This window comes from Corapipo altera, unplaced genomic scaffold, assembly GCF_003945725.1.
Source record: "Corapipo altera isolate COAL_440 unplaced genomic scaffold, ASM394572v1 0, whole genome shotgun sequence".
Classification (NCBI taxonomy): Eukaryota; Metazoa; Chordata; class Aves; order Passeriformes; family Pipridae; genus Corapipo; species Corapipo altera.
The window spans coordinates 19510636-19528744 of record NW_020884872.1 but is presented as its reverse complement, the minus strand read 5'-3'; the positions used below and the strand labels follow the sequence as shown (position 1 = coordinate 19528744).

Genomic DNA, 18109 nt, shown 5'->3' with positions numbered 1-18109 from the left:
GGTCCATACACCTGAAACTGCCACCTCTCATTAGTGAATCCCAGCATGAACACAGCAGCCCTTGGTGACTAATGAGACTACATATAAATTCTCTCAGCCCAAGGACACAGAGATTGATAAAAAACACCTCAACTTCCTTTTGTTTGCTCAGTCTCCATCTCCTTGCTGTCATGGGGTGGTTGACTTTGTAAGGATTCCTTACTGATTTTGATACTGATTAAAGAAAGGAAGATCTAAGCCATGTCTTTGACTAAATGGTGTTAGAAATATCTCTATTGCTGGAATGAACATGAGGAAGCTGAGGAAGCTGCTCTGAACCTCTCTCAGTTATTCATTACTGACTCCATCATGTATCATGACACTGGACTGCACCGGCATGAAGGAATTTGAAGGGCACAGTTTCATCAGATGTGGATACAAATTTTATATATTATTATCTTGCCATGTTTGAGCTGATATCAAGTTGATATCAGTCACACAGTCATCTAGACATAGTCTTTGGGTAGACCAGAACTGCTCAAAACCAACAGAATGAGAGGAGATTACACCCAAACCACGAGACTGAGCTAGCTGGAGCTGGTTTTTGATCTTTCAATACTGAAAGAGTTAAGCAGTAAAACAGGTTGTTTCCTGTTGTTTCCTGGATGAGTTTCCAGAATGAAGTTGTTTCTGTGTGAAAAAATTGCTGGCATATGCTAGGCAATACATATTTCTTTGTGCAGTGACAGCTAAAGCGATGAATAAAGAAAACGTATCATTGTTTCAGATGGGATTTCTGAAGCAGGGCAAATTGCAAGGTCAAAGAATAGATGTTCCTCCAATTGATTTCAAAGTATTAAGACACAGAACAAGTATTTTTGATTCAGAATGGATAAAAAAAATTCCTTAGGAATTGTGCAGAGAGTTTGCAAGTCATATGTATTGCCTGGATCTAGCTAGACACACAGTTAGAAAAAGATGATTTCCAGATGAAGAGCTTGAGCAACTGGCAAGATAAGAAAGCTTTCCAAAGATATCAAGGCTATATTTACAGAGAATAGAACAGTCAGAGGAAGATTAGAAGTATTGTTTTAAGATACTGAGCTTGATATGTCAATGGCTGGCTGGCAACTTTCAGAAAGATATCAGAGATTTTCATTTGGATAGTAGCAGCTTAGGAAAGACAGCTGCACAAATAATAAGCACAAACTGATTAAATTTATATTCAGGAAAGAAATAGTGTAGGAAGAAAGAAAGATGCAAACATCAATGTGCCACATAGAAAACTGGGACTGGGGAGATGGAAGATGAAGAAGATCTGACAAGTAGTGCACCGGGAAACACCAAAAGAGAAGAAAATCTCCCAGAGACAATCAAGATCAATTGTTGCAAAAGCAACTGGCAGCAGAGATAATGAAGCTGGAATTTAGACTTTGACATTTTGTTCAGAAGCAGTACAGATGATAGTTATAAGGTAGGCTTCTTCACTTGATTCACAACATAGATCTACCACTAGGACTTACAAATGGTCTTCATTTTACTTAACTGTGAAACATGATAAAAGTAAAGCCTAATTCACGCTGTCACAAAGTGTTCAGTTTAAGATCTATGAAGATTCCATGCACCAGTCTGAAAGGAGTAATATAACATAAATCTTCCTCTGGAGTTTCTGAACAACAGTAGAGAATAATCAAATGCATTTGACTCTTGGGACTATACATATATACACATTACATATATACATACATTTACATAAATGTATTCTAACTGTCTGCATAGCTTGTATTTTACACTCAGATAATTTGAACATGTGTTTCGCATTTTGCCATTGCAGCCATATGCTATTTATTAATGTGAAGAAAAATAGCACAAACACAAAGCTAGCTAAAACTGTTTTTTTTACTGGGCATCAAGGGCAAGGATAAAAATGGTCTATTAGGAAAAAACCGGCTAAAATGCTTGATGAATTTACAAGTTCCCTTAGACTGCACTGTAAGCAATTTCTTAAGACCATGGTTGAGTTAAGAAAAAGGCAGAGAAGGAGCTGTGTAAATGACACAGCCAGTATGATGGATCACAAAGAAGTTCTTTGTAGCAAGACAATCTTTGTACAGATACAACCTTCCTTTGTCTTCTGCAGTGTGTATAGCAATTAAACTGATAATATTGACACATGATGTACAAAGGGGAAAAGACCTCAGGGGTGCCGGAACAGACTGCTAGACAGAATTAACCTCGTAAAAAGATCTAAACCATAAATTTTTGTATTTGAATGAATATATATAATCTCTGTTTGGAGACAACTGGGAGAAATAGGCAACTCCAGAATGGAGTCAACTGCCCTGAGATATGTGCCTTAAAATGGGATGGTTATTCTTCTTCAGCTATAAAGGATGTTTATCCTGATAGACTGATTATTTTACAGGCAGAATGCTAGGTTAGGGCAAATGAGTCTTTTTTAATCCCTCCTTTAATTTTCTTGGATTTTTGTAATTTTGGGGTGAATGTTCAACATGGTAGCAAAATTCCAGCAGATCTGGGGAGAGGCAGACACCATAACATTTCGCTGGTACTGTATAAGAAGTTGAAATGACTCTTACCCCATTACTGTTGTATCTTATTTACTAGAATATGTGTTAGATATTGATTGTATTCATCAGTCACATGGTGATAGAGAAACTTCTTCCAGATAAAATTTCTTTTTCAAATATGGTAAGAACTCCACAGCTCTATCAGCCAAGGATGTTGCTGCCCTGTGCATGCCCCTAGTCTTGCACTGCCCAGTATTAATCTGTTCACTTATTCATGTAATCATAGAATCACAGGATCATATAATAGTTTGATTTGGGAGGGACCTTTAAAGGTCATCTCGTCCAACTCCAGACGGTGAGCAGGAACATTTTCATCTAGATCAGGTTGCTCAGAGTCCCATCCAACTTGACGAATGTTTCCAGGGATGTGGCATCTACAGCCTCTCCAGGCAACCTGTTCCAGTCTCACCATCCTCACTATAAAGGATTTTTTCCTTATATGTAATCTAAACTTACCCTCCTTTAGTTTAAAACCATTACTCCTTGTTCTATTGCAACAGGCCCTAATAAAATGTTTTAAGTATTGAAAGGCCTCAATGAGGTCTCCTAGGAGCCTTCTCTTCTTCAGGCTGAACAACCCTAACTTTCTCAGCCTTTCCTCTGAAGAAAAGCCAGCACACAGCACTCTGCATGGAAAAGATACACTGATTGGCAATGAAAAGACTCCACCCTTCACATTCTCCTGAACTAACATGGGTGTATCAACTGCAAACTGGGACAAGTGAATGGACCCAGGAAGTGTTTTCAAGTGTTTTTGTCAAAGTGCTTTGTGCCCTTCATTGCAAAAGTCTTGCTGTTAACAGCAGATGCTTAAAAACACTGCAAAATGAAAACCTACCATGTCTCTTCTGTTTTCAATTGAAATGGAATGAATTGTTCTAATTCTGGCATTGAAATCAAAACATCCTAAATTACAGTAATTTGTTTCTCTTTATGAGTCATTGTACACTCAGAGTGCACATTACTGAGGCTTTCAGTAAGGGTCTAATCCTGTGGGCTTCTTCAGACCAAAGATCTCAGTTAAGTGAGGTGGGGCTCTGCTCTGTGGAGAACTCAACCCACACTCTGGTAGAGTGTGCACTGTGTGCTCTCTAGTCCCAGACATAGCAAGATCCTCCAGTTCTGTGATGGAGGAAATACAGTGTCACTGACACGAAAAAACATCTTTTGTTGCTGAGCCTGTGATGTTGATTACTTGAACTGCTTCTGGTTGCTCATGGGAACTCTGCCAGGCTGCAATCTGCTGCAGCAAGGAGGAAGCCCTAAGGGAGAGGATAACACCTGGAGCATCCACCTTTTGGGAAATGGAGTTTGGTCCCTGCTCTCCCTCCTCTGGCTGCTCCACGCTGAGCTCCAGCTGTTCTTTCACTTCGTTCTGCTGCAGTGGCTTTTAACCATTTCTCACTCCCACTTCATCACTCTGGTGGGGAGGAATGCAAGGAGAAGAGGTAGGAAATGCATCCCAGTTGTGTTGTGTAGCACCTAATGCTTCCTGGGGCATTCTGGGGCTGCTAGGGGTAATACATTCAGGATTAAGAGGGAGAGAGTGCTAAGCTTGTGTAGCAAGGTTTTGGTAGTGGCTAGGCTACAAGGGTGATCCCTGTCAGAAAAGACCAGGAGCTGACTCCATGTCAGAGACAGACAGTCCTAAGATAGACCTGCCACTGCTCAAAGCTGAGCCCATCACTGATGCTGGTAGTGCCTCTGTGATAACATATTTAAGAAAGGGTAAAAAAGGCTGTGCAACATCTGGAAGAGAGAGGAGTGAGAAAATGTGATAGAAACAGTTCTGCAGATTCCAAGGTCAGGGAAGAAGGAGGGGGAGAAGTGCTCCAGGCTCCAAAGCAGAGGTTCCTCTGCAGCCTGTGGTGAAAACTATGGTGATGCTGGCTGTTTCCCTACAGCTCACGGAAGACTAAAGTGAAGCAGATATCCACCCGCAACTGTAAAGATCCACACTGGAGCAGGCTGATATGCCCTGGAGGAAGCTGCAGTCTGAGAGAGATGACCACACAGGAGCAAGTTTTTCGCAGAAACTGTGGCCCACACTTGAAACAGTCCGCTCCTGAAGGACAGCATCTGGCAGAAGGACCAATGCTGGAGCACTTGGAGAACTGCAGCCTGTGGGAAAGGCCTATGTTGGAGAAGTTCACGAAGAACTGCATTCCATGGGAGGATTCCCATGTCAGAGTAGTGGAAGAGCATCAGGAAGAAGGAGTGACAGAGGCGATGTGTGATGAACTGACTTCAACCCCCACTCCCCATCATGTTGCACTGCTCCGTGGGGGGGAGGTTGAAGAGCTAGGAGAGAAGTTGAGCGCAAGAAGAAGAACAGAGTGGGGGACAGTTTTTCTCAGATATATTTTTATTTCTCAGTGTCCCACTTTTACAATTAATTGGCAATAAATTACATTTATCTTCACCAAGCTGAGTCTGTTTTGCCTGTAGCAGTAATTCTTGAGAGAACTCCTTGTCCTTATCTCAACCCATGAGCTTTTCATCTTATTTCCTCCCCTTACTGAGGAGGTGGAGTGAGAGTGCCCTGGCAGTTAGCCAAAGTTGTGACCACGGAGAAGACTGAAGAAAATCCTATCACTACATTTTTATGATGAATATATAGTATAGCATCTTGATAAAAAAAGTACCTGTAAGATAATCAAGGCATTCCAACAACTTCTTCTCCCTGGTAAAATCAAGTGCGAAAGTATCAAAAGTATCATTGAGATTAATTTCAGGAATTAGAACCTGGGAGGATGCAGTTGCCATGGAAACCCTGTAATGAAAAGAAAAACTCTTTTAGCACTCAAGACACAATAACTTTCACATCAACATTGACCTGATCAATATGCTTATCACAGTTATTGTGATTGTTTTTTTTCTCAAAAAGCTCGACAAAAACTTTTACGTGTATTTTATTTATGTGGTTTAAGTTAGGAGCTTGTCCTAACACTTTTATTTTTGAGAGCAAAATCTCCAATAAAAACGTATACTGAACTTTGGTCTAACATACAGTGTCAGGGAAGATTTTAAAAAAAATATTAGTTAGGTAACAATATATTTTGAATTGTTCTTTCTAATGACCCGTTGAACCAAAGTAGCAATAGCACCATAATTATCTGTGTTTCAAACAATCCTGACAGATGCTGCATCTCTCCCAACCCTTCTTTTTCCAAGCAGTTTCTGGCTCCAGGCATTCCTTGGCACTGCTATCCCAAGGGCTTGGTGCAGAATCCCACACCTCCTCAGCTGTTCAGCACAGCACACTGCTGTTAACTTCAAAAGGCACAGGGGGGAGATAAAACAAATAGATGTCAGCACAGTTTATTTTGGAAGGCTTTTCCCTGAAAAGCATGGGTGCATACTTGCATTTCCTCCAAAAACAAAAGGTTTCCTTACCTACCTCATTTCCTGAGCTACATCCACATTTTCTCTGTCCTGCTGTACTAATATAAAGAGATGAACTTTCACAAGAAAACTGCCATCAGGAAGGATTTTTCAGATCCTTCAGCCCGGTATCTCAAAATGCATGTTTCTGGAGAGCTGGATTACAGATATGCTTACAGAAGGTTCAGTTGATTTAGGCAAAGAGATTACTAAGCCTCATTAGAAACTGGTAAATTGCTTCAGTTTGGAGATAAACAGACAACATGCACAAAATACATGTCTGTTATCTGTCATTCCTCATGTGTCAGATAAAAATATTTTGATTGCTTCAACTAAAATTTTCCCAAATCAGAGTATTTTTTCTGTAGACAGAATTGAAATGGCTATGGGACAAATGTTTACTAAGGACTATTTTTTCATACTGTTTTGTTTAGTATTTTAGGAAAATACAATTAAGAAAGTCAAAAACTGAACTGTACATCTCGTTGTCTTCAGCATAATTTTCAGAAACTGAGCTGAGGAGGGTTCCTAGTCAATAATTCTTGTTATACAGTTTTGAACATGGTTTCTCTTGCAACTGTGGTGTAGAAATTAGTTTAAAGTAGATTCTAGGACAGATTTTTTCTTATGGAGCCCAGCTGAAGTGCATTTTGCCCCATGTATTTAAAGAGAAAAATTCTCTCAGCTTTTATACCTCTTTATTTTTTTGCAAGAGCTTATTTGAACATCTTCGCAAAGCACATATTTACTATGTAGACTGTATCACCAGGCCTTTTTGGACTGTCATTTGGGGCCATGCAAAGGGTGCTCTGTGATTACATGTGTTACACTCAGATTTTGGTGAGCTCAACAATTCACAGTTTCAGACACCATGTCACAATATTAGGTTCAGAGGACTGAATTTCATTTTGTAATTCTTTCTGCTCTGACATTGTACTTGGCTGGAAACACATTTTGCACACTGCAAATAATGCACAGCCTAAGTCATCGGATTGTGTGTAATGACTTTGCTTGCATAGCTACCAGTTGTGCTTACAACAGAGAATATTATACCGCAATTACTTTGAAATAGGTGGATGAAGAAATGCAATGAGCATGATTTCAGGAGACTGCTTTAGCTGCTGGAGCTCAAGGCCCTGGTGAAACTGTTACGAGCAGTTTAAAAGCAGACAAAATGTTGCTCACCACATGAGAACTAAGAATGTTACTTGTGAGGAATAATTTATTAATCTGATTTAGTCTCTTTTTCCATTTGCAATTTAAGCACTTGGTGCTTTTTTACCCTTGGTTTTATTCACTGCCTGAAATGATTCCCTGATTTGCAGGGCGTTCACAGCCGTCTCATTACAGACAACAATCTGTGATAGCCAAGAATTAAGTTTGATTGGGCCCATATGTCAGCTTGTCTCATTTTTGCTCTCCCAGTGTCTCTCCTGTGACTGTATTTATGATGCAACTGTTCATGTTTTACAAGTTCAAAATGGAGCTTCTCTGACTATTCTCTGGTAGTCACTTAAAAAGCTCTGTGTCTCCACAGGTTTCTGCCCTACTGCTGGTTTTGCTGAATACTGAAAAAAGGACAGATCTCCACCTTTGGCTTTTGGTACTCATGGTAGTTTTACTACTAGCTTCAACTGGGATACCACAATGTAGCTTGGTGACAGAATACGAATTAGGCTCTAAGTTTAAAAGACCACATATTCTCCACTGCTTTGCCTGGCCTTGCCTTTTTCAACAGATTTTCAGTTCTCTGAAACTGTAATGAACAACCCAGTGTTGATGGCTTCGCTGAAGACTGATACAGCACACCAGAGTAAGTGGTAGACTTAAAAAAATACATAATAGGAGCAGGGAATTTCATGCTTTGGATTCAGAGAGAATTGACTGGAGAATGTAAAAATACAATGCAAACCCAGAAATAAAAAAATAGCTGAATGAATAAGCGTACTTTTGATGGCTTTCTTCTTCATTGTTCAGAGATATGTTCCCTGTTTTGTTTTGTGGTTTGTTTTTTAAATATTACTGATTGATTGCCAGACAGCTGATAATTCCAACAGAACATTTTTTTTTCATCAAAAAATACTACAGAAATTCAGTGGGAATGTTTCAGCATTCACAGCATTGCACTGAAAATTTTCTGATAGCACAGTCCTTGTCTTGGGGTCCTTGATATATATGACATGTTGAAAAGAAGCCAGGACCCTAAAAACAGTAGAAATTCCCTGTACCAAGGGACTCAACACGATAACTGATGTGACTTCCAGATATTCAGACTGTTTAATCTCCATCTCTTCAAAGATGCATGGTGGCTTGCTATTTGGTGAAAAATATGTATCCATTAAGACCATTATCAGTTTCTTCTAAGGAATGTACTTCCTGTCTGACTTCTTTCTCAATCTCAGAATTTTTCATGAAGTAGGAATTTCAGCCTCCAGAAACCTTTTTTTTTCGGTGTGTTTAGCACCAGACATCTGCTTGGCAACCATTCTACCTCTTTCATTTGTGCATGCTGTTAACTGTTCTAAATCTTATTTTGCACCTTTTCTTGACTACTCCTCAAAGGGGTGTTTTGATTTAGCATTACAGTAAGGTTTCTTCCCACTCTGGTACAGCACAAAGTAGTGTTTTAGGAGAGTGTGTCAATTACTGCTCTGTCTTTGACCACATCTGTGGTGTGACAAGACTACGGAAACTATGACAACTCAACAACCTTAAAGGGAGCTTTTTCTCCTTATCAAGAGGAATGCCTTCTTTACCTTTCAGTGATATTTTTAGCTGTCTGCAGGAAGCGAGCGTGATCATTCTCCTTCAGCGACTGCTCAGCCTGAGAGATGAGGGATGTTGAGCGCTCAATGCACTGTTTGCAGTTTGCAATCTGCTGAGCCAGTTTTCTCAACCTCACCACCTTGAGTGGAAACATAAGAAAGCAGTCACGTCTCTAAGGTGTGTATCATGATTATATTTGCACTTCAGAGGCAAAACTTGGCAAAAGAGGAGTTAAGACGAATGACTTTGGTGACAAGAGCTTCTTTCACACAAGCTTTGTGGGGAATTCCATCTAGCCATGCAACATTTTCAGTAAGGGACAGGCACAGTCTTTCTGCCTGAATATTTTCCACATGGAAAACAACGAGAGAGAGCCAAAACAAGCACAGCTGGCCTATTTTCCAGCAGAAGGAACGTAATTTCCTGGTAATTTCTGCTTACATGATAACTAAGGGCTATTTAGATAACCATTCCCTGAAATTATGAGATCTGTGTTAAAGACATCTTATAGATTAACTACATTTTTCCTATTACTTAAGAGAATTTCATAAAAAGAAATAATCTTAAAATATAACTTAATCGAAAAAGACTATTGGTTCTACTAAGAAGGTACACCTGACCTTCTCATTATTTGCTTTTAGTCAAACAGGGTGTTTTCTTGTTGGATATTTTTAACTGGACAAAAGCACAGTAGTGCTGGAGAGATGATTATTATTACTGCAAACATATGTGCTGGAGATAAACACAGTAGATGTTACTGTAATCATTAGCTGAAAGGTTAGGAAAGGGCACAGTCAATCCTCCACTTAAAGACAATGTTGGCTAACAAAACTTCCAGGAACTAGAATAGTTCCTGAAAGGTCTGGGAGTCCTTTCCATTGTCATCACATCAGGATCATAGTTTGAACAGGAGTAAAAAATAGGAAGGAAATTAAGTAATTCTGGAGTTTAGAAAGGCACATTAAGAGCCAGTTACATTCAAAATGAGGAAACTAACAACCAAGTGGATTGGCAGAAATATCCAAATTTATGATCAAGATAACATTCCCAATCTCAGGAATTGGGGCACAAGTTATAAAGCTACTGAGTTAAATTTCAGATATATTTGCATCCTAAGCATAGATGAGGGTGTCTTAGTATACCTATCTGACAACAGAAATAAGTAGGAAAATAAACTTTTTTGAAAAGCTTTCCAAAAAAGATACTGGCCAAATGATTAATGTCATGTAACAGTAGTATTTCTTCTAAAGATAAAAACAACAAAGCAAGGAAAATGCTGGGAATGCATGAATTTTAATAATGCTAATAATCTGACCAGCTTCTAGGATGAACTAATGCCATAATGCTTTCTCTGCCTGTGCATTTGCAGAGATTACAATTTGGTCTACGTCAGTCTAACTGGGAAAGGTCCATTGCAGTGTTAAGAAGCTCATCTCCTTATTAATTAAAAAGTAAACAGTGAACTGAAATAAATGTTACCTTGTGAATTTTTTGCAGTCAAAAGCAGGCATGTCATGATTTGTGACATATGTTTTTTGCTTGCTTGCTTCTTTTTTTATATCGTCTTCAAGAAGATAATGGATGATAAATTGTAAAAGGAGTCTCATCTCATCTCACTCACTCCCCACCCACTTCTGCAATGGTAGGAATGAAATCTGCCCTAAAATTATCTTATCTTATAGTTGATATTTGTTTTTTTCCTGTTACAAGATCTGTGGGATTTTGTAGGTTTCAGGTGATAGGTGAGATTAAGGATGGAGCTGCACCGGGTTTTCAGACTTGTGTGACTTCAAGGCTGAATCTCCAGGCTTGTAGACACAGCTAGAAATTTATACCTGAATGTTTTTAGCTCTGTTGCTGTAACTACAGTCCTACAGAGAGATCTGTCATGCCCTACCTTCCAGAAAGGCCCCCTTAAAAGAAGATATATTGGGTAGATATTTCTGTGGCTTTTCACATGAGTCTCTCGAACCCATGAAATCTTTCAACATATACAACATTTGGGTCAAAGCATTCCAGATCTTTACTGAACCTCCACTGATATCACTTTTGGATCAACAAAGCAGAACAAAGAATGGGGACAGATTCCGATATCAGCTCCGCTCAAATAAATTTGGAGTCAATGTATTGTAAATCTTCCATGCTAAATGGATATTAGAATACATCTTTGCAAGAAGTTTTTAAAAACAATCATGTATATAGCACAAATCCAAATGAATGGAAAGTTTGCTACTTCATTGGCAGCACATCTGATCTCACTGCACAGAGAAACAGAGTTGAAGCAAACATGAAGACGACCATCTATTCCATTTTAAGGGAATTATATTTTGTTAACAGCATGAGGAAATTCAGGTTCTGTCACGCAGTGTACAGGACCTGTGGCTTCAAACATGTTTAAGTCAGCCCCTGCCTACAGGTTTTTCATTTCAAGTTAATTGGAATATCTCGACAGCCACATGAACCATTTAACCTGCTCTTGACTTTCTTCCTTTCCTGAGCTTTTCCCACACAAGAAGAGTTTATATTTGACTTAGTTAGGTTAGTAGTTAAAGAGTAAATACTGTGCACCTAGCAAATAAAAATATTAATTCAACTGTAATGCATTTCTGAGTTAACAGCTAGTAAAATGTGTCGAAATTTAAATATCAGAGATTTTTCCTGCTCAATATGTTTGCCACGAATAATCACTGAACCTCAGGAATTAGAAATGCACACAATTTAATTTCTTGCATGTTTTTTAATATCTTTTTTTGTAAATAAATTAAGACTTTCTATTCACATGAATTACACACACACACAATGACTGGAATAAAATCTTTATGTGATAGTTTTGAATAAATAATGAAATTATCTAGAAAAAAAATCATGTAGATAATTGCCAGACATGATTCCAAACGCTGTGACATTTTGTGAAAGTAAAAATTAGGGGGGAAAAACTGTCAGGCATTAAACATAGTTCTGGAATCATTAAGTAGACATAATTTAATTGTGATTTACTGATTGTGACATCATGTCTGTTTTCATCCTTAAAAAACACAATTACACTTAGTAAGAGAAATGCCAAATAAACAGTCGAGGTCTAGCATACTAATTTTTTCAAGTATTTCATTCTTCTTTACATGAAAGTAGCAGTAGCCCAGGACTACATAAAAACTTTTACAATTTTGTATTAATAGTACCTGCAGTCAAAAAAGCTGTAAACCCAAGGAAGCAGTATTGACCTTCTTGGGATCTAAAGAAGAAAATCTTTTACCTTTCCTTCTTTGATTTTGGTTCCAATTATTTGTCTTCTTTGCTGGATAATTTCAATGAGCTGGTCACATTCTTCCATCAGTTTGGTTTCTTGGCGGGACGCATTTACCTACAAAGAAAAAGATGATTAACAAAACCATTTTTAACATTTTCCTTTCCCCTTTTCTAATTTGAAAATTGTAATTTCAAAAATGTTGCGTTTGGCACTTTTTTGCTCTTTCTGTGTATAATCTGTATGTTATTTTCTCCTCTCTCTCTTGTATTTTGTGAAATACTGAATTGAGTCTCAATGTCTAGTTTACAGGAGGCAGGACTTGCAAACAGATAATCAGGTATTTCTAACCCATGTGAGAAAAGCCTGGTCCTGTGAGTATTGAGTCATTACCACACATCAGTGAGAAGTGACCTCTCTTCAGGATGTGCTTAACACATCACAGTTTCCAGCCGTATAAAGGACTGCAGTGAGCACTAGTGCGCTTAAGAGCACGAGTACTGGATCAGACAATCCATCTAGTGCAGTATCCCCTCTCTCACTGCTGCTAGTGCCAGGATCTGCTAGTAAAGTATGTTAGGAAAAAGTCCCAACATGTATGATGACTCCCATGAATGTTTTCTCATCCTCCAACCATTTGCAGCTCAGAGTCATCTTGAATCAGACACAATTTGTACATCATTATTAATCCTCAGAAGAATTATATTACATGGATTTATTTGGTCTCTCCTTCAATCCCTGGAAACTTTAAGTATCTGGACCATTCTACAGCAATAAGCACCACAGTTTAACTCAGAGGAAAGTGAGCAACTCTCTCTTTAGAGGGATTTGAACCTCCCTCCTTCCAGTTGCATTTAATGACCCCAAGTTCTTTTACTGGAAAGGAAGTGAACTAATGATACCCATATATGTCCACATATTGGTTCCCAAAAGTTTCGAACTACCAAAGATCCAAGTGACAATACCAAGTCATGTGTCTTGACTGCCTTTATAATTCCTGCTTTGCCTCCACAGTGAATCAGAAAATAATAGATGTGCTCATGTAGTTTTCTAAAGTATAAATATATGAGCCAATGAAACTGTTTCTAATGCAAAAAAGCTCACAAAGAACATTAACTTTCTATGGAAAAAGTTGACTTTTGTAAAAAAATAACAAGAAAACTGATAGTAGAAAAGTTTTGATTCTCAGATGAAAATGTTTTTTTCTGGAGGAGGTGGATTTTTTCCGTGAAAAGTCATCAAAGTTTTTGTACAACAAGAAAATATACTTCCCCTTCAGCAGTAGTATGGTTAGCTTACACGTGTGTGTAAAGAGTCAGAGAGAAACACAAAATGGTCTAATCATATCTAGAATAAAGCAAAATTGAAAGGACTGATTTCAGGGCTATGTTTCCGTTTGCACTTTGCTAAGAGTAAAAGAGGGTAAGAAGGTAAAGCAGGCTAATTGCCCCTACAGCCATGTCACCTTTTCCACTGTGCTAGTAAGAATCAGTGATGAACAATAACAGGCAATAGTTTCAGGTGACAAGTAACTGTATTTCACCCCTTGGCTATTTTTTCAGTCCGATGAGCCCCTTGATCTGCATCAGCATTCCTTTTTTTTCCTTCCAACAATGTGTTTAAACATGCATTTACCTGTAAGCACATTATGAAGCTTGTTAGGCTTAAGCAAATGCTTATATATCTAAATTTGGACCAGGACCAATTTTACAAATAACCTCCTTATGTGAAATACACAGTGTCCTCCAGGCAAAGAGGGATCTTTTTGCAAAGGTTTGCTTTCATCAAGGTTTTGGATTATCCTCCTCAAACCTTTATAAAATAAAGGTTTGTTTGCACATTTTAAAAGCTTAGTTATTAATTCAGATATCAAGATAATGAAGAGAGAATATATTTGTTTCTGGAAGGAGTCTGATGTAACTGTAAGTGCTGAAAAGATCAGCGTGCAGGAGGTGAAAATGAAGAAACTTCCACTGTGCTGTTTTAGGTGCCTACCTATCTCCTTAGGTTAGCTGTTTGCTATGCCTGGTTTCTCACCACAGTCCATGAGGAGAGACAGACCACTGAGCAGCTCACCCAAAGCCTCCAGCAGTGCCAGTGTCTCTCCACTGACAGCTCAGGTAGCCTGGAAAAATGAATCCAGTCAGCACTGTCCTTCCTATTGCCTCTCCTTGTTGTCCCACCACCTTGGCTGCATCATGGACCTTCCTTCAGCACAAAACTCTGCAGGGCTGTTCTCAACAAGCTGTTCAGTGCGCTAGTTTCCCCAGCCCTGACTTCAGTTTCACAAGTAGACTGAAATTCCACCAAAGAGTGGGGAATCCTACGCAGGCTCAGCCAGAGGCAGTGACCACATCCACTGCTTGTAGGCATAACTCCTGTGTCAATACCAAGGTCAGCTCACACCAGAGCCAACTTCAGCACTTAATTATGGTAACACTTTTGGCACTTAATTACAGTAATACTTCACAGGATTTTTGAGAAGCTTCCACTCAAAGTGTTACTTCTAGCAACACTTACATCACCAACTCGTTTTGTCAAGCAGAACTAATTAATTTTTGGGATAACTGTCATGAAACATAGAGTAACAGGGAGGTTAAGTCAATATTGTTTCATTTAATGCTCTGGTTGATTTGAATAACAATGTATTAATTGAATCTTAACTTAAAAAGCCCTAGACTAAGAAAAACAAAATGCTTGGGAAAAAACCTTTGGATTTCTTGTTCACTGACTGCAGAATTCTTTTTTTCTTTGAAATTTGAATAGTATACCCTTTTATAAACTTCATTTGAAGACATTTCCAACTGTATAGCTTGCACAAGCTTATTAAAAATGAAAGGAATATTCCAAAATTATATGATATGTCTGAGCTTTGTATGAAAAAAAACCCAAACCCCAACATTTAATCTAGGGCTTTTCTCAAGCTGAAATACTCCTTAATCACATTTTCAGCCTACAAAACCTCTGACTGAGTAATAAGTTTATAATTGAGCACATGCCTAATTTTATGTGCACTATATTAGCTGTGGCCCTAAAGGGACCATTTGTGAGATTACCACTGAATATTATTTACTTTTTTGTTTCCTAGGAGTCATATGTCAGACCAAAGACCCATAGGCATGGATCAGGGCTCCACTGTACAGGTGCTACAGAAATACCAGAATAAGGCTTTGCCTTCTACTTGAGTCCTTTGATGAACAACAACCTTGACAATAACTTCCAGCTGGGGCTGGCCAAGGAATGCAAGTTCTGTCTGGTGAAAATATTTGAGGTTTTACATTCTACATTTTTCCACAGTAAAAAACAGAGGCTTAGTTATGATTTAGCAAGAACTATGACATTGTCTACAAACAAGCAAGCAAGAACTGATTCTAGTCCTCCCGCTTTTGTGGGGAATTTATTCCTACTTCTGTAATATGCAAAGATCTCAAACAGGTTACTGAAAAAAAAAAAAGAAACCACCTTACAAATTTCAAGTTTCTTTCCAGGTTTTCCAGGCAGATGGATAGGGACTGTTGCACTTTGCCTCAGGAAGTGGTTGTAGCAAAAAAAGAAAAATAGGGGTTCCTCAGATGTCTGACAGGGACATGGAAACAACAATCCCTCCCAACCAAAAACAGAGAGTAGGCCAGCTGTTCCCATCTCCACAGCCTCAGAACTGTTTTGGAACTGTTCTGTTCTCTGTAGAGGCTTTCTTGGCTTTCATCTTCAGAGACCTGAAGTAAATTGCAGCTTAGGTCATAAGAAAATGAATGTGGTGGTTTCAAAGTCCCCAGCAGATGTTTGAGAAATCACAGCACTACAGCATGGCTAAAGACTCAAGATTACAGTGGAGCTTCTATGGTTAATTCAAAGGCAAACAGAGTCAGAGGGCTAAAGTCATACCCACAAAAACTTCATCAACTAATATACAGAAGAAAAGGATTTTTTGTAGTGTCTCAGCAGGAGACACTTTGTTCCTTGCAGGAACAAAACTCTCACTCTGAGATTCCTTATGGGTGAGGCAATACTGTCCACAAGTGGAAATCCTCATGTGTCTTTTTGGCAAATCATCTCTAAATGACAAGCAAAATAAGACACCCTAAATTAGAGGTGGCCTGCTTTTTTAAGACTACACTGACTGGGACAAATTCATCAAAACCAGAGCAATTTTTATTTACTAGTCCTGCACTGATTATGCAAAGTGAAAGAAAGTAGGTGGTAAAAACAGCCTTATCTTTGGAAACTGAGGTATGCATTTGAGTTTCAGCTTCACGATATAAAAATAGTCTCAATTCCTCAAAAAATAATTTCTTTGTAGCTGTGGGTATGCAGGTAAAGAAGAGGTATGAATTTTTCTTTATGCATTTGAGTTGATAGTTATAGAATGACTGTATACTCATAAGAAAACAAAAACATCAGAAAAGCAAATGGTATGATTCCACTCAACAACTGTACATCATTGTCATATACTTCTCTCCAGATTTGAGCCTGAATTCCTTCTTACACCAAGCTCAGAAACTGGGATAAAAAAATCCAAAGTGATTACATATAATGGTTGGTACCTGTTTATCTAGGAAAACTTTCTTCATTGTCATGTAGATGTGGAACACATTTTCTTGGATTAGAGTCCCTAGATGAATTAAAGGATTATACTCCTCTAAAGAGAGAGGTCTCTTTTCCTCCATGTTGTAAAGGGAATAACTTTTCTTCATAGATCCACAATACATTGAAGTAATATTTTAATATTGTCCATGTTTCATTTATTTAATTAATAGAAATACAAAGGATAATGATTAATGCACATTTATGAAAAAGTTTCTTCTCTTTCTTTTTATGGATGGCTAGGTTGAATGAGGGTCATGAATTCAAACTTCCTTCATTCCATATCCCTGTTTGATATTATGTATTATTCAATTTAGTCTTCTGTAGAGCAAAAGAAACTCTTGGAATATAACTTTTTCAGACTTTGTCTAGTCTATGTGTAAATCTGATTTTATCTATTATGACAAACTGAGCCTTTGGAAATACATAGTATTACTCAGCTTGCCATCTGAACGGATCTTCGACAAATCCTTTATTCTGAAATAGTGCAAAAGAAAAAGAAATGGTCATCTTCCATTTCAAGTGTACCAGAGGCTTTGTTTTTGTTTGCATTCCACATCTATCTCTAACTAGGAGACCTGTGTTTAGAGGCAGTCTCAGAGCAGGTTAAACAAAGGTCAGTGCAAAAATATGCCAACTTACCCTGGCTACTTAGGAATTGTGTGAATGGAGAATCGATTAGGCCAGGATAGCTTAACCACTTTGGGTCAGGCAGATAAGACTATCTGCCCCAATCTTGACTAAAAGCAAACCCTTTTTAGAAGACTGAAATACTCATATTACTAACTAAAATATTATTTTAAAGTTTTTTGTCTCACTGCGCTTTGAAACACATTGTTGAGAAACTAACCAGCAAGGTACCTAGCAATCCTCTAGTGACATTTACAATCTAATCACAAACCAAAACCAAACCAGAAGTTTCATGGAGGAAAAAAAACCCAAACCAACTAATTGTTTTTATACTAATCTCACTAAAAATATAAAAAATAAACTCAGATGATCTGGAAAGTTCTCATAAAGGTCTACTCCAGAGATGATTATGCTGATATCTGTAAATGCCATCGACTACACTTGCTTCAATGAAACAAATATTGTTTTTACAAAATACAAATGCAGCATCATATTGGAACTATAGCTGACATTTTTCAGGATAGGAAAGCACAATGGAGAAAGGCATTTATTGCGAGACAAACCATGGTTTCACAACTTGCAAAGGTCTTCCCCATTTTATTTCCTTCTTCAGAAGTTGGTGCAGCCACGTGGGGTAATGTCTGGGCTGAGCTCACCTGGCTGATGTGGATGTTGCACAGACACAAGGGCAGCAGGTAGAGAAGCACAATGGGGAGGGCAGAAACAGAGGTGGGGAAACTTTTGACATCAATGAGTCTTAAGACCAGATTAAGCTGTTTGTGAAACTAAGCCCTAGGAGGATGTGGGTTTTTAAAGATGCAGGAAAAAGGTGATATTATTAATTTATTTTCATGCATTATTTTTGCCTTTATGTTAGTCCTTTCTTTGAACCTGAACAATGAAAATACTTTTAAATTGAACAACATGTATT

The 18109-nt window shown here is 38.3% G+C and overlaps 1 protein-coding gene across 3 annotated transcripts in view; it reads right to left on the bottom strand.

Moving 5' to 3' along the window:
• MID1 (midline 1) overlaps positions 1 to 18109 on the bottom strand; it is a 242120-nt gene that overhangs the window by 19285 nt on the left and 204726 nt on the right. For all 3 annotated transcript variants that reach the window (XM_027645511.1, XM_027645503.1, XM_027645520.1), the window contains exons 4-6: positions 11974 to 12081; positions 8711 to 8859; positions 5216 to 5343 (exon numbers count right to left, since the gene is read on the bottom strand). In XM_027645511.1, the coding sequence (XP_027501312.1) occupies positions 5216 to 5343; positions 8711 to 8859; positions 11974 to 12081 (385 nt within the window). The remainder of the gene's footprint in view (positions 1 to 5215; positions 5344 to 8710; positions 8860 to 11973; positions 12082 to 18109) is intronic.